General features: G+C 42.3%; 1 protein-coding gene across 1 annotated transcript in view; it reads right to left on the minus strand.

The window, feature by feature from the left end:
• myo1eb (myosin IEb) overlaps window positions 1–17,500 on the minus strand; it is a 73,884-nt gene that overhangs the window by 17,603 nt on the left and 38,781 nt on the right. Inside the window, exons 15-20 of the mRNA XM_080744569.1 lie at window positions 11,424–11,509; window positions 10,020–10,101; window positions 8,922–9,127; window positions 3,166–3,310; window positions 2,035–2,149; window positions 987–1,156 (exon numbers count right to left, since the gene is read on the minus strand). Coding sequence (XP_080600695.1) covers window positions 987–1,156; window positions 2,035–2,149; window positions 3,166–3,310; window positions 8,922–9,127; window positions 10,020–10,101; window positions 11,424–11,509 — 804 coding nt within the window. The remainder of the gene's footprint in view (window positions 1–986; window positions 1,157–2,034; window positions 2,150–3,165; window positions 3,311–8,921; window positions 9,128–10,019; window positions 10,102–11,423; window positions 11,510–17,500) is intronic.

Here is a 17,500-nt window from a genome sequence, read left to right on the forward strand (position 1 = left end):
CCCAACATTTTAGTCTAGTTTTTATTTTGTTGACAAAATTGTCAACAAATTTAGTCTTAGTTTTAGTCATCACAGCTTAGTTTTTATTACGTTTTTATTTAGTTTTCGTCAGTGAAAAAAATGCAGTCAACAAATATTTTTTGCCAAAGTTTTAGTCGACAAAATCAACACTGGTCCAGCCCCCGCAGCGGTGCGCGCACCACGTGATCGTCTCCCGAACTCGCTTTGTCCCTTTGGTCCGTCGCACCATTTATCGTTCAGATTTATTGTTTTGTTCATGAGCTGCCCCAGCCGGCGCTCTAGACTCCAATGTTATTCACCCAACTTCCGGTGCCAGTTTTGTCACAGAGGGTGTCATGGAGCCAAAACACGCCCCTGTGTCCTTTCCTTATTTTAACTTCCTTGATTGATCCCACTTATCCATGCGATTCCTTTTTAGCTTGAGACCCCAAATATGTTGTGAGCTTGTAGATCTGCTATTTTCACTACTTATTACAACAAAAAACTAGTCAAGGAATTTCTCAGATCATTTTCAAATTCATGAAAGTCTATGAATATATTCTGAATATTTGAAATTTCTTTTTAATATCTTTAAATATTTTATAAGGAAAATAAAAAAATATATATAGTAGTTAACGTAAAAAGGGTTATTTAAATGTGCACCAGATGAAGAGCTTGTGCTCCAAAAGGTTGTCACTAAATGTACTCATTTGGAGCAGAGTGTGTGGGTTTCCACCCAGCACCTTATTTAAGGTTGTCACTAAATGTCCTCATTTGGAGCAGGTTTTTGTGCAGGTTTCTTTACGACTAGGCCATTTTCCACCCAGCACCTTATTTAAGAGATGTGCATATTTTTCTACTCTTTATAAACTCGTTTATTTACTAATGACCCCATAATAACAGGTCCAAAGCACCAAAGCTCTCACCCTGAACCTGGGTTAGGGTTAGGTTTAGGGTTAGGTTTAGGGTTAGGTTTAGGGTCTTACCCTGAACCTGCGGTCGAACTTGAACACAACGTCGGCGAAGTCGATCCTCTCCCTGCGTCCGACGAACTGCCTGATCTCAGGGTGGTTGTCGGTCCCGATGTAATCCCCCACGAAGTTCCTGTTCAGGCTGTTCCTGCGACGCTCCTTCTTGTTCAACAGGATGTCGGAGGCTGAGAGGACAGAAGGACGTCGTTAACAAACCACAACGCAACACGGATAAACTAAGAGTTTGGTCACGACTGACACTGGGATGATAATGATCATTTAAAAAACTGACAGAAACACTACAAAACTAGAAGCAGTGCTCTTCCGAGCACAGGTCTCCACCAGGCCAGGCGTCCTGGTGGTGCTACTGTATAAAAGGCCAATGTAAAAAGGGTGGCATGTGTTCTTCACCAATATTAGACCTTTCATGGCAGTCGGACGCTGCATGCATGATTTGAATTATTGTGTTCCAAAAATGTGTTTTGCTAAAGTCTACCTGCTGGTGGCGCTATAACAGGCCAATGTGAAAAGGGTAGCATTTGTTCCTTGACATAGTGGGAATATGTGTGGCAAATTTCACAGTAATTGCAAGCTGCGTTGATGATTTGAGGCATTTTGTTCAAAAACAGAGCAATCCTGCAAACTTTGGAAGCCAATATTAGCCTTTCAGGATGGAATATGAAATATCAGACGGATCAGCGTTGATCACATGACTATAGAGATACTGTGTACTGATTTGTGTTTTTTTTGGAGAAAATCTGAAGGAGTAATATCCAAAAATGTGTTTTACATAAGTCGGCCCAAAGGTGGCGCTATAAAAGGCTGATGTGAAAAATGCAGGGCAAAGGTTTATCCTTAGCCTCTAGGGAGTGCGCTTACACAGTTTGAAACTGATTGGTGGTGTTATAGGTAAAACCACAAATCTGGTTAACCAAGTTGTTAGGGTTAGGGTAGTAGTTAGGTAGTAGTGTTCTTACCTTCTTCTCTCATCTTGACGTACTGGTTAGGGTAGTAGTTAAGGTGTTAGGGTTAGGGTAGTAGTTAGTAGTTAGGTAGTTCTTACCTTCTTCTCTCATCTTGACGTACTTGCGGACAGCGATGTGTTTCCTCCAGGCTTGCTGGATCACCCTGGCGTGGCCGTTGTACTTCCTCTCTCTCATCTCCTCCAATAGGAAGAGCTGTAACACAACCGATAGTTTAAAGGAGCTATAGTCAACTTTTTCTTGAAAAACGGATGCTAAAATAAATAAAAAAATTCTGAAATATTTTATAAAAAATATGTTTCATACACGAGTTTCTGTTGAAAAATGTCCACAAAAAGCATAACATAATGATAAAATAATCATTTTGGCCTGCTATTCTTTTATATGGATTGATAGGATGTAAACAAAGTGTCAGGCTGACAACGGCCAAAATGAATATTTTATCATTATTTTACGCTTTTTGTGGACCATCTTTGAACAGGAACACATGAAGCATTTATTTTATAAAATATTTTCAAATTATTATTTATATTTTAGCATCCATTTTTTTAGAAAAAGTTAACATTAAGTATATATTTTTTACCAATTACTTTTATACTTTTACTCAAACACATTTTCAATTCTGTACTTTTGACCCTTTTGTACACTTGGCCCTTCTCAGGGGCACACCAAAGGTCCCCAGGCACAGTGGTTGAGAAACACTGATCTAGTTTATCTGGTTTAGATAATCTAGTCTATCTATCTAGATTATCTAGTTCAGGGGTTTTCAAAGTGGGTGACGGGGCACCCTGGGGTGCCGTGAGATAATTTGATAATATTTGGAATTTATTTGGACACTTAAAAAATATTTAGTTTCATTTTAAACTTGAAGTACAAAGTTATTTTCAGTCAGTTCTAACCAAAATGGCTGTTATCTCAATGTTTTCCCCAAAACATAATCGCTAAAATATGCCATAAATATAAGTTATAAGGGAGTGAAAGTTATGAATATAATGGGTGCCTCGGATGAAAAGAATATTCATAGGGGTGCCCTGAGGCAAAAATGTTTGGGAACCCCTGATCTAGTTATCTGATAATGTTTCATATCTATGGGTGAACCTACAGACTCTAGTGCTTTGATGAAGATCTTGGTGCGTCCCAGCTGGTACTGTGTGTGTGTGTGTGTGTGTGTGTGTGTGTGTGTGTGTGTGTGTGTGTGTGTGTGAACCTACAGACTCTGGAGCTTTGATGAAGATCTTGGTCCTCCCCAGCTGGTACTGATCAGAGTCCATGTTGACAGAGCGGAGGATGTGGACCACGCCCTGGCGCTCCTCACCCTGCCAACGAGGCCATGTCTCCCTGGTGAGGATGGCATACCTGCACGCACACACACGCACGCACGCACACACACACACACACACACACACACACACACACACACACACACACACACACACACACACACACACACACACACACACACACACACACACACACACACACACACACACACACACACACACACACACACACACACACACACACACACAGGTACATTAAACACACACACACACACATGTAGGTACATGCACAGATATAAAGAGCTAGATGCCTCGTTCGCCTCTGCAGTTCATTGGAGCGATGTGCAAAAGTTCTAGTCCGGACTTCCTGGAAAAACTAAGGGAACGCTGTCAGTCAAAGTGACTACTGGCCAATCACAGCGTGACTTATCCAAGGACCACAATTCAATTCAACAGAGCCAGTTCCGATGTTGCGCGGCTCAGCTGTTCTTACAGGGTGCGTGCGTAAAGACCAGCCCCCACCTGCCTCTGATTGGCCTGGCAACTTCCCTATGTGTGACGCACGCGGAAGCAATGAAGACGGAAGTGATGAAGATTCCGTTAGTTGTTCCTTTATGTCATCATGTCTTGACCTTAGGCTGAAACCCTCTCTGTCTAATCTGCAGCTTCAAATGTGGAGACCAAAGTTACCAAAGAAACCTTGCATTCATTGCTGCAAAATAAATGAAGAGCTGTAAATTGGATGGTCTGTAATAATACACTGTACTGTACTGTACTGTCTCCTATCTCGCGCAGCGAAGTTTTGGGGTGGCGAGGCGAGCGGACGCGTTCCCGTGAAATCCACCGCGAGTGTGCTCGTTTGTGCATGCGTACACGGGCGCTGAGAGATGGATTGTGTTCATCTTTGTGAAATACCGCACAGTGTTTACTCACTGAGCGAGTGTGTTTGTGTCTCACCGCGGTGCGGCCACCGATGATCCTAGCGGCAGCCCCGACGGACACCGCGCCTAGTGTGGAACCCCCTTAAGTGTGTGTGTTTGCTGACCTCTGCAGGCTGGTGGAGACAATAAGAGTGTGTGTTTGCTGACCTCTATAGACTGGTGGAGACAATAAGAGTGTGTGTTTGCTGACCTCTGCAGGCTGGTGGAGACAATAAGAGTGTGTGTTTGCTGACCTCTGCATGCTGGTGGAGACAATAAGAGTGTGTGTTTGCTGACCTCTGTAGACTGGTGGAGACAATAAGAGTGTGTGTTTGCTGTCCTCTGTAGACTGGTGGAGACAATAAGAGTGTGTGTTTGCTGACCTCTATAGACTGGTGGAGACAATAAGAGTGTGTGTTTGCTGACCTCTGCATGCTGGTGGAGACAATAAGAGTGTGTGTTTGCTGACCTCTGCAGACTGGTGGAGACAATAAGAGTGTGTGTTTGCTGACCTCTGCAGACTGGTGGAGACAATAAGAGTGTGTGTTTGCTGACCTCTGTAGGCTGGTGGAGACAATAAGAGTGTGTGTTTGCTGACCTCTGTAGGCTGGTGGAGACAATAAGAGTGTGTGTTTGCTGACCTCTGTAGACTGGTGGAGACAATAAGAGTGTGTGTTTGCTGACCTCTGCAGGCTGGTGGAGACAATAAGAGTGTGTGTTTGCTGACCTCTGCATGCTGGTGGAGACAATAAGAGTGTGTGTTTGCTGACCTCTGCAGACTGGTGGAGACAATAAGAGTGTGTGTTTGCTGACCTCTGTAGGCTGGTGGAGACAATAAGAGTGTGTGTTTGCTGACCTCTGTAGACTGGTGGAGACAATAAGAGTGTGTGTTTGCTGACCTCTGCAGGCTGGTGGAGACAATAAGAGTGTGTGTTTGCTGACCTCTGCATGCTGGTGGAGACAATAAGAGTGTGTGTTTGCTGACCTCTGTAGACTGGTGGAGACAATAAGAGTGTGTGTTTGCTGACCTCTGTAGACTGGTGGAGACAATAAGAGTGTGTGTTTGCTGACCTCTGTAGACTGGTGGAGACAATAAGAGTGTGTGTTTGCTGACCTCTGTAGACTGGTGGAGACAATAAGAGTGTGTGTTTGCTGACCTCTGCATGCTGGTGGAGACAATAAGAGTGTGTGTTTGCTGACCTCTGTAGGCTGGTGGAGACAATAAGAGTGTGTGTTTGCTGACCTCTGCATGCTGGTGGAGACAATAAGAGTGTGTGTTTGCTGACCTCTGTAGACTGGTGGAGACAATAAGAGTGTGTGTTTGCTGACCTCTGCAGACTGGTGGAGACAATAAGAGTGTGTGTTTGCTGACCTCTGCATGCTGGTGGAGACAATAAGAGTGTGTGTTTGCTGACCTCTGTAGGCTGGTGGAGACAATAAGAGTGTGTGTTTGCTGACCTCTGTAGACTGGTGGAGACAATAAGAGTGTGTGTTTGCTGACCTCTGTAGACTGGTGGAGACAATAAGAGTGTGTGTTTGCTGACCTCTGTAGACTGGTGGAGACAATAAGAGTGTGTGTTTGCTGACCTCTGTAGGCTGGTGGAGACAATAAGAGTGTGTGTTTGCTGACCTCTGTAGACTGGTGGAGACAATAAGAGTGTGTGTTTGCTGACCTCTGTAGACTGGTGGAGACAATAAGAGTGTGTGTTTGCTGACCTCTGCATGCTGGTGGAGACAATAAGAGTGTGTGTTTGCTGACCTCTGCATGCTGGTGGAGACAATAAGAGTGTGTGTTTGCTGACCTCTGCAGGCTGGTGGAGACAATAAGAGTGTGTGTTTGCTGACCTCTGTAGGCTGGTGGAGACAATAAGAGTGTGTGTTTGCTGACCTCTGCATGCTGGTGGAGACAATAAGAGTGTGTGTTTGCTGACCTCTGCATGCTGGTGGAGACAATAAGAGTGTGTGTTTGCTGACCTCTGTAGACTGGTGGAGACAATAAGAGTGTGTGTTTGCTGACCTCTGCAGACTGGTGGAGACAATAAGAGTGTGTGTTTGCTGACCTCTGTAGACTGGTGGAGACAATAAGAGTGTGTGTTTGCTGACCTCTGTAGGCTGGTGGAGACAATAAGAGTGTGTGTTTGCTGACCTCTGCAGACTGGTGGAGACAATAAGAGTGTGTGTTTGCTGACCTCTGTAGACTGGTGGAGACAATAAGAGTGTGTGTTTGCTGACCTCTGCATGCTGGTGGAGACAATAAGAGTGTGTGTTTGCTGACCTCTGTAGGCTGGTGGAGACAATAAGAGTGTGTGTTTGCTGACCTCTGCAGACTGGTGGAGACAATAAGAGTGTGTGTTTGCTGACCTCTGCATGCTGGTGGAGACAATAAGAGTGTGTGTTTGCTGACCTCTGTAGGCTGGTGGAGACAATAAGAGTGTGTGTTTGCTGACCTCTGTAGACTGGTGGAGACAATAAGAGTGTGTGTTTGCTGACCTCTGTAGGCTGGTGGAGACAATAAGAGTGTGTGTTTGCTGACCTCTGCATGCTGGTGGAGACAATAAGAGTGTGTGTTTGCTGACCTCTGCAGACTGGTGGAGACAATAAGAGTGTGTGTTTGCTGACCTCTGTAGACTGGTGGAGACAATAAGAGTGTGTGTTTGCTGACCTCTGCAGGCTGGTGGAGACAATAAGAGTGTGTGTTTGCTGACCTCTGTAGACTGGTGGAGACAATAAGAGTGTGTGTTTGCTGACCTCTGCATGCTGGTGGAGACAATAAGAGTGTGTGTTTGCTGACCTCTGTAGACTGGTGGAGACAATAAGAGTGTGTGTTTGCTGACCTCTGTAGACTGGTGGAGACAATAAGAGTGTGTGTTTGCTGACCTCTGTAGACTGGTGGAGACAATAAGAGTGTGTGTTTGCTGACCTCTGTAGACTGGTGGAGACAATAAGAGTGTGTGTTTGCTGACCTCTGCAGACTGGTGGAGACAATAAGAGTGTGTGTTTGCTGACCTCTGCATGCTGGTGGAGACAATAAGAGTGTGTGTTTGCTGACCTCTGTAGGCTGGTGGAGACAATAAGAGTGTGTGTTTGCTGACCTCTGCAGACTGGTGGAGACAATAAGAGTGTGTGTTTGCTGACCTCTGTAGACTGGTGGAGACAATAAGAGTGTGTGTTTGCTGACCTCTGTAGACTGGTGGAGACAATAAGAGTGTGTGTTTGCTGACCTCTGCATGCTGGTGGAGACAATAAGAGTGTGTGTTTGCTGACCTCTGTAGACTGGTGGAGACAATAAGAGTGTGTGTTTGCTGACCTCTGTAGACTGGTGGAGACAATAAGAGTGTGTGTTTGCTGACCTCTGTAGACTGGTGGAGACAATAAGAGTGTGTGTTTGCTGACCTCTGCATGCTGGTGGAGACAATAAGAGTGTGTGTTTGCTGACCTCTGTAGGCTGGTGGAGACAATAAGAGTGTGTGTTTGCTGACCTCTATAGACTGGTGGAGACAATAAGAGTGTGTGTTTGCTGACCTCTGCATGCTGGTGGAGACAATAAGAGTGTGTGTTTGCTGACCTCTGCAGGCTGGTGGAGACAATAAGAGTGTGTGTTTGCTGACCTCTATAGACTGGTGGAGACAATAAGAGTGTGTGTTTGCTGACCTCTGCATGCTGGTGGAGACAATAAGAGTGTGTGTTTGCTGACCTCTGCAGGCTGGTGGAGACAATAAGAGTGTGTGTTTGCTGACCTCTGCATGCTGGTGGAGACAATAAGAGTGTGTGTTTGCTGACCTCTGTAGACTGGTGGAGACAATAAGAGTGTGTGTTTGCTGACCTCTGCATGCTGGTGGAGACAATAAGAGTGTGTGTTTGCTGACCTCTGTAGGCTGGTGGAGACAATAAGAGTGTGTGTTTGCTGACCTCTGTAGACTGGTGGAGACAATAAGAGTGTGTGTTTGCTGACCTCTGCATGCTGGTGGAGACAATAAGAGTGTGTGTTTGCTGACCTCTGTAGACTGGTGGAGACAATAAGAGTGTGTGTTTGCTGACCTCTGCAGACTGGTGGAGACAATAAGAGTGTGTGTTTGCTGACCTCTGTAGACTGGTGGAGACAATAAGAGTGTGTGTTTGCTGACCTCTGCATGCTGGTGGAGACAATAAGAGTGTGTGTTTGCTGACCTCTGTAGACTGGTGGAGACAATAAGAGTGTGTGTTTGCTGACCTCTGTAGGCTGGTGGAGACAATAAGAGTGTGTGTTTGCTGACCTCTGCAGGCTGGTGGAGACAATAAGAGTGTGTGTTTGCTGACCTCTGTAGGCTGGTGGAGACAATAAGAGTGTGTGTTTGCTGACCTCTGTAGACTGGTGGAGACAATAAGAGTGTGTGTTTGCTGACCTCTGCATGCTGGTGGAGACAATAAGAGTGTGTGTTTGCTGACCTCTGTAGGCTGGTGGAGACAATAAGAGTGTGTTTGCTGACCTCTGCAGGCTGGTGGAGACAATAAGAGTGTGTGTTTGCTGACCTCTGTAGGCTGGTGGAGACAATAAGAGTGTGTGTTTGCTGACCTCTGTAGACTGGTGGAGACAATAAGAGTGTGTGTTTGCTGTCCTCTGTAGACTGGTGGAGACAATAAGAGTGTGTGTTTGCTGTCCTCTGTAGACTGGTGGAGACAATAAGAGTGTGTGTTTGCTGACCTCTGTAGACTGGTGGAGACAATAAGAGTGTGTGTTTGCTGACCTCTGCAGGCTGGTGGAGACAATAAAAGTGTGTGTTTGCTGACCTCTGTAGGAACTTGCTGAAGCCCCTCCTAAAGGCGTAGCCCGCCCTGCGGACCCTGATGTTCTCCCGGAGGCCCAGGTACTCCACCTGGTGCTTCACCCGAGACTCCTCCCAGTCCCGAGCCCGCTTGGTCTCGTTGGGCTTGATGCAGCGGATGTAGTGGGGGGTGCAGAGCATGAGGGTCTGGACCAGGTTGTTGGCTTGTTTCTGTATGCACACACACGCACGCACGCATGCACGCACACGCACACGCACACACACACACACACACACACACACACACACAGGTTAGGATGCAGTGGGGGTGCAGCACCAGGTTGTTTCTACACACACATGACCAAATAAATTGTGATTTACAATTTTCAGAATATCCCCAACCTCCATTATTATCCTGGGGATGAACATTTGCCAAAAAATTGCATTCATTGTCTTGTGGCGCGTTGTGAGCTTGTAGATCGGCTATTTTTTGCCAAAGAGATTTGGTGAAAAAGAAAAGACTGTATCAAGTACATTATTTCCAGGTCCGTTTTACCAATTCTAGAGGGGCGGCATGGCTCAGGGGTATAGAAACCGTTATTAGAGCATGAAGGGTTCCCGAAGGGTTCTCAGTTCGAAGGGTCCTTGGGCAAGACTCTGAACCCCTAATTGCTCCCGGTGAGCAGGTTGGTGCCTTGCATGGTTTCCTCCGCCACCGGTGTATGAATGTGTGTGTGAATGGGTGAATGTAATGCACAATCTATGTAAAGCGCTTTGGATAAAAGCACTATATAAATGCAACATTTACCATTTACCATTTAGAGGGTTTAAATAATATGCAGCTTGGCAAATAAAAGGATGAATTGATCCCAGTGCATGACGGAGGACGATATCACAGCTTTCTCTTACTAAATGATCCCTGGCGGTCGCAACAACTTTTCAGGTTATCTTTTAGGAATACTTTGGCTATTGAAAGATAGCAGACATACAAGCTGCAACATGTTCAGAAGCCTCAGGTTTTAAAGGGTTTTAAAGGGTTTTAAAGGGTTCTAAAGAGCTTGATGCCTTGCTCTGCACAGGGATTGGAACCTCCAACCCCTGGCAGCTCGGTGTGACCTCTGACCTTGATCTTACTGCTGGCGGTGGAGGGTCTTCCTCTCTTCTCAGCCTCCAGGTTCTCTGGGAACATGGCTCTGATGAACGCACTGTGAAAACATGGAACATGGCCCTGATGAACGCACTGTGAAAACATGGAACATGGCCCTGATGAACGCACTGTGAAAACATGGAACATGGACCTGATGAACGCACTGTGAAAACATGGAACATGGACCTGATGAACGCACTGTGAAAACATGGAACATGGACCTGATGAACGCACTGAGGACACAACACATCATAATATAACCCTAACCCTAACAGAACATATCATAATATATATATACACACTGTGAAGAGAACCCTAACCCTCTCTTCTCAGCCTCCAGGTTCTCTGGGAACATGGACCTGATGAACGCACTGTGAAAACATGGAACATGGCTCTGATGAACGCACTGTGAAAACATGGAACATGGACCTGATGAACGCACTGTGAAAACATGGAACATGGACCTAATGAACGCACTGTGAAAACATGGAACATGGACCTAATGAACGCACTGTGAAAACATGGAACATGGACCTGATGAACGCACTGAGGAGAGAACATATCATTTATACACAGCTCTACACACACTGTGACCCTAACCCTCTCTTCTCAGCCTCCAGGTTCTCTGGGAACATGGACCTGATGAACGCACTGTGAAAACATGGAACATGGATCTGATGAAGGAGCTGTGAACAGAACACATCATTTATACACACTGTAACAACATGGATCTGATGAAGGAGCTGTGAAAACATGGAACATGGATCTAATGATTTCGTAAGAGACTCATCGCCAATTGCAAGATATTTAAAAGTTATTTGGGGCCATGATGATAACCTCTTCTTCCCACTGCTAGACTAAGGATGTATATTGTTTGTGTTATTGTTTACAACCACAATTATTCACGTGTGGCAAGATCGTGGTAGTTTTACTAGTAGGTTAGTGAAGTTAATTTAATGTTTTCCATTTAATGATTTCCTTTATCCTCATCTAATCTTGCACTAATGCACGCAACTGTTTTCGCCAGGTTTTAAGGTCTTATTTTAGTTGTTTCTCATAAGCTTGTGACCCTCCTTGCCCATCGGCCCCCACCGTTGCACACAGGTTCACCGGGAAAACTGCGGTCGCCTCTATAATGAAGGCACTGCCAACAGGACACATCACTAATAAACGTAAAATCCTTTTTGAAAACGAATCGTATAGTATCTTCATGAATGAACCAATATCGTCCATGTATCATATCATCAACCATGTATCGTGATATGTATCGAATCACTATTAAAATGTATCGTTACACCCCTACTAAGAAGACAGTCAATGGATGCTGCTCCAGAACAAAGGAGTCCATTCCATGACTCCAGATTCCAGTTCAGTACTTACAACTCGCTGCTCTGCATCAGCTCGATGATGTCATTGAAGAGCACGTCTCTGTTTCGCTCACAGAAGCCGCTGACGTCGTACGACACCTGACAAGACACATGTCAATCATGTTCAATTAATCATACGACATCTGACAAGACAGGTGTCAATCAATCATCAATCAAGCGATGCTTTTTTCTGCATGTCAGAAAATGTGTGAATCAGCCCGTCTACAACCGCACAATATGTCTCTGATTGCCACTCATTGTGAGCCAAGTAGAATGGATCATTTTAAAATAGATTAATTGATTACATATTTGATTACCATCACCACCGTGTTTACAATGTGCTGATAGCAAAAGTGAAAACTAAGCATTCTTCAAAAACAAAAACGAAAACTAAAACCGTTGCGATACTAATGGTCATACCGAGACAAGTTATTACCAGTAAGACTCCCTAATCGGGTGATAAGTGACCGTCAGGTCACATACACAAACTTTAGAGGGCAATGGTAGCCAATCAGGAGGGCATATGGGAAATGGGACAGATCCATGTTGATGACATGACTTTAGAATTACTGTGTACCGCTTTGTGTGATTTTAGGGCAAAATTTGTAGGAGCAGTGTCCATATCTTTTTTTTTACGAGAATCGGCCTCATGGTGGCGCTAGAAGAGGGCGATGTGAGAAACCAGGTTGTGGTTTGGCAGCCAAGGAGTGTGTGTGCAAAGTTTGGCATGGATCGGGGCAACGGTGGCGGAGATATGAGTAGGGGAGAAGTGTGACGTGTAGTGGTGGATGATGAAGCCTTTGTTCTAATAATATTAATAATAATAGTTATTAATACCTTCCCAGCATAGTGGTGAATGATGAATCCTTTGTTCTAATATTAATAATAATAATAATAGTTATTATAATACCTTCCCAGCATAGTGGTGGATGATGAATCCTTTGTTCTAATAATAATAATAATATGAATATGAATATTAATATGTATTAATACCTTCCCAGCATAGTGGTGAATGATGAATCCTTTGTTCTAATATTAATAATAATAATATTAATAATAATAATAGTTATTATAATACCTTCCCAGCATAGTGGTGGATGATGAATCCTTTGTTCTAATATTAATAATAATAATATTAATAATAATAATAGTTATTATAATACCTTCCCAGCATAGTGGTGGATGATGAATCCTTTGTTCTAATTAATAATAATATTAATAATAATAGTTATTATAATACCTTCCCAGCATAGTGGTGGATGATGAATCCTTTGTTCTAATTAATAATAATATTAATAATAATATTTAATAATACCTTCCCAGCATAGTGGTGAATGATGAATCCTTTGTTCTAATAATAATAATATTAATAATAACTAGAAATACTGTTCCTTCGAAACAGTGTGGGCTCGATTCCAACCCAACAAATAGGATACTTTAAGGTACTGTAAGGTACAGTACCTTACAGTATTGTACTGTACCTTACTATACTGTACTGCACCTTACTGTACTGTACTGTACTGTACTGTACTGTACTGTACTGTACTGTAACTTACTGTACTTTACTGTACTCTACTGTACTGTACTTTACTGTATTCTACTGTAACTTACTGTACTTTACTGTACTCTACTGTACCTTACTGTACTGTACTCTACTGTACCTTACTGTACTGTACTGTACCTTACTGTACTATACTATACTGTACTCTACTGTACCGTACTGTACCTTACTGTACTGTACTCTACTGTACCTTACTATACTGTACTTTACTGTACTCTACTGTACTTTACTGTACTCCACTGTACCTTACTGTACTTTATTCTACTTTACTGTACTTTATTGTACTTTACTGTACTCTACTGTACCTTACTGTACTGTATTGTACTTTACTGTACCTTACTGTACTGTACTCTACTGTACCTTTCTGTACTGTACCTTTCTGTACCTTACTGTACTTTACTGTACTCTACTGAACCTTACTGTACTTTTACTGTACTCTACTGAACCTTACTGTACTGTACATATTCTATGTGTTCTAGATCTACATTTTTGATTCTGTGTTTGGGAACCAGCAACTGTCAAATGGACTCCAACTGTAGTGGAGTATATTGAGTGCATATACTGTAGGCTAACAATCCCAGATCACATCTGTCCTCCACTATGTCTATAACCAAGGCGTTCTTCTATGTGGCCACTCCAGACTGAGGAGTGGAGCATGGCTTTTATTGTGTTTGTGGATCTGACTTGGAAATGCATTGGTTTTGATATCTCCCTGACAACCAACAACAACCACTAATATGGCTGACTGTCCCTGCGGGCTCTAGGATATATGGCTATGGGATTTACATCCCATCGCCCGGACTTGATTCTTGATCACAGCTGTGTAATCAGTAGAGTGGAGAGGGACATTTATTTATAGTTTTAACTATAACTATAGTTTTATACATCACACAGCTTAGACATTTGGATCAAATCAGAGAGCAGACCTGTGTGAACGCAATGATATAGATAGCATATCTGAAGTGTGAACACTGCAGCCACAGCGCCTTAACATAAACATGGGTCTATTATCCTTCTCTCCACTCACTAAACCCATTGGAAATGCATTGGGTGCTTAAAGTTAAACATTTTTATTTTTTTATATTTATACTACAAAACATTTCAAAAAGAAAAATACAAGCACACGTGTCCTCAGTAAGCTGAACACATAAAAATTTGAATGGTGTTGAAAGGTGTAAGCGTGTAGGAGATGAAGCGCGCCAAAGTTTTAGGATACTGACTGACTGACTGACTGACTGATAGATAAACTAGAAATACTGTTCCTTCGAAACAGTGTGGGCTCGATTCCAACCCAAAACAATAATAGTAAAAGTGTCAAGTTCCCAGGCAATGCTCTCTTTCATTTTACTGACGTAAAATGGTAATGCAAATACAATGTAGACAAGCAGTGTTATTACATAACTTAAAGGACCAGGTCACCTTTGGGACAACCAGATCTTATTTTATTGTTGTGTGGGGACACGATCAACACAATGTTGAGTTATTTTTTGTGTTCAATCTGTGTTTTTAGATATTTTAGTATTTCAGTATGCTACAACTGGTCATATGATGCATTTTGCATCATATGATGCATGAGATGATGCAATATCATGCTACAAAGCATCATATGACCAGTTGTAGCATGCTGAAATAATAAAATATCTAAAAACACAGATTGAACACAAGAAATTACAGGATTGTGTTGATCGTGTCCCACACAACAATAAAATAAGATCTGGTTGTCCCAGAGGTGACCTGGTCCTTTAAAGGTATGGACAATTAAATCAAAATAAAATTAAAATATAATGTGGACGGGTAACCAACAACAAAAGTTCGAGACCAGTAGCATGTTGGGAACTGAAGTTATGGCTGTTTAAAGCCTGGGAAGAAAGATGGGGAACCTGTGTGTGTGTGTGTGTGTGTGTGTGTGTGTGTGTGTGTGTGTGTGTGTGTGTGTGTGTGTGTGTGTGTGTGTGTGTGTGTGTGTGTGTGTGTGTGTGTGTGTGTGTGTGTGTGTGTGTGTGTGTCTGTCCTAGGGTTCCCTGAACTACACTTTGCAAACCAGCAAACCACATCAAAGTAATAGTACGCAGATGGTCCTAATATTGACAAGCTTTTTAAAAACAGCAGATCTACAAGATCACAACATGTCGCAATGTCACATTGTAGATCAGCTTCTACGTGATTCATCTACCGTATGTTTTGTATTAATAATAAAATCTGCAAAGTAACAAGTAACTAAAGCTGCCAAATGCAATTGCAGTGGAGTATAAGTAACAAAAGTGTAAAGTAAAAGTTGGTATACAGTACGGGACATGCTGATCCAAATGCATATGGGATATACTAGGATTCAAATGCAGACAGGCTGAAATTCATGGCTTTTAAAGTGTTTGGGGTGTGGTTTTGCCAGGTGGGTCCACTTCGGTTGATCGTCTGATTTGGAAATGCATTGGTTGTGATATCTCCCTGACAACCAACAACAACCACACAGAGTGCCCCTGCGGGTTCTAGGATATATACTGTAAAGCCCATCGCCCGGGAACCTTATTCTTTTTAAGTTAAATTTCTAAAACACTACAAAACATGTGTCAAAGACAAATACAAGCAAACGTCTCCACAGTAACACAGTAACAGTTGTTTGTGTGTCAGTGTGTGTGTATGCGTGTGTGTGTGTGTGTGTGTGCGTGTGTGCGTGCGTGCGTGCGTGCGTGTTAATAATTATTATTATTATTAATAATAAAATCTGCTAAATAAAAAGTAACTGAAGCTGTCAAATGCTGTATTTATAGTAGAGTATAAGTAACAAAAATGGAAATTAGAGTAAAAGTACCTAAAAATTGTACTGTAGGTACAAGTACTTGTTTGTATATACTTGAGTAAATGTACTTGGTTACTTTGCAGCACCACTAGCCTTACATTAAGACGCCTCTGCCGAGACTTTCGCATTGTCACTGCAGGGTCGACTTATGTAAGGCTACATCACCACAGAACAGCCAATGACAGCCAAGCCTTTAATCACAGCTGTGTCAATCAGTAGAGTGGAGAGGGACATTTATTTATAGTTTTAACTATAACTATAGTTTTATACATCACACAGCTTAGACATTTGGATCAAATCAGACATCAGACCTGTGTGAACGCATTGATATAAATAGCATATCTGAAGTGTGAATATTGCAGCCACAGCGACTTAATATAAACATGGGTCCCTTTCCTCTGTCTCACTCTCTCCCCACTCACTAAACCCATTGGAAATGCATTGGGTGCTTAAAGTTAAACATTTTTATTTTTTTATAATTAAACTACAAAACATTTCAAAACCAAAAGTACAAGCACACGTGTCCTCAGTAAGCTGAACACATAAAAATTTGAATGGTGTTGAAAGGTGTAAGCGTTTAAGAGATGAAGCGCGCCAAAGTTTTGAGGAGATACTGACTGACTGACTGACTGACTGACTGATAGATAAATAATGAAGATAACATACGTGTGCTCGCCTTCCAGGCGAGCCCACAATAATGAAGATAACTAAAGTGTGCTCGCCTTCCAGGCGAGCCCACAATAATATTTATTAATACCTTCCCAGCATAGTGGTGGATGATGAATCCTTTGTTCTAATATTAATAATAATAATAATAGTTATTATAATACCTTCCCAGCATAGTGGTGGATGATGAATCCTTTGTTCTAATATTAATAATAATAATAATAGTTATTATAATACCTTCCCAGCATAGTGGTGGATGATGAATCCTTTGTTCTAATAATAATAATATTAATAATAATAATATGTATTAATACCTTCCCAGCATAGTGGTGAATGATGAATCCTTTGTTCTAATAATAATAATATTAATAATAACTAGAAATACTGTTCCTTCGAAACAGTGTGGGCTCGATTCCAACCCAACAAATAGGATACTTTAAGGTACTGTAAGGTACAGTACCCTACAGTATTGTACTGTACCTTACTATACTGTACTGCACCTTACTGTACTGTACTGTACTGTACTGTACTGTACTGTACTGTAACTTACTGTACTTTACTGTACTCTACCTTACTGTACTTTACTGTACTCTACTGTAACTTACTGTACTTTACTGTACTCTACTGTACTTTACTGTACTCTACTGTACTTTACTGTACTCCACTGTACCTTACTGTACTTTATTGTACTTTACTGTACTTTATTGTACTTTACTGTACTCTACTGTAATTTACTGTACTCTACTGTACCTTACTGTATTGTTTTGTACTTTACTGTACCTTACTGTACTTTACTGTACTCTACTGTACCTTACTGTACTGTACCTTACTGTCCTTTACTGTACTCTACTGTACCTTACTGTACCTTACTGTACTGTACTGTACTGTACCTTACTGTACTATACTATACTGTACTCTACTGTACCGTACTGTACCTTACTGTACTGTACTCTACTGTACCTTACTATACTGTACTTTACTGTACTCTACTGTACTTTACTGTACTCTACTGTACTTTACTGTACTCCACTGTACCTTACTGTACTTTATTGTACTTTACTGTACT

Source organism: Nannobrachium achirus, assembly GCF_963921795.1.
Source record: "Nannobrachium achirus genome assembly, chromosome: 2".
NCBI lineage: Eukaryota > Metazoa > Chordata > Actinopteri > Myctophiformes > Myctophidae > Nannobrachium > Nannobrachium achirus.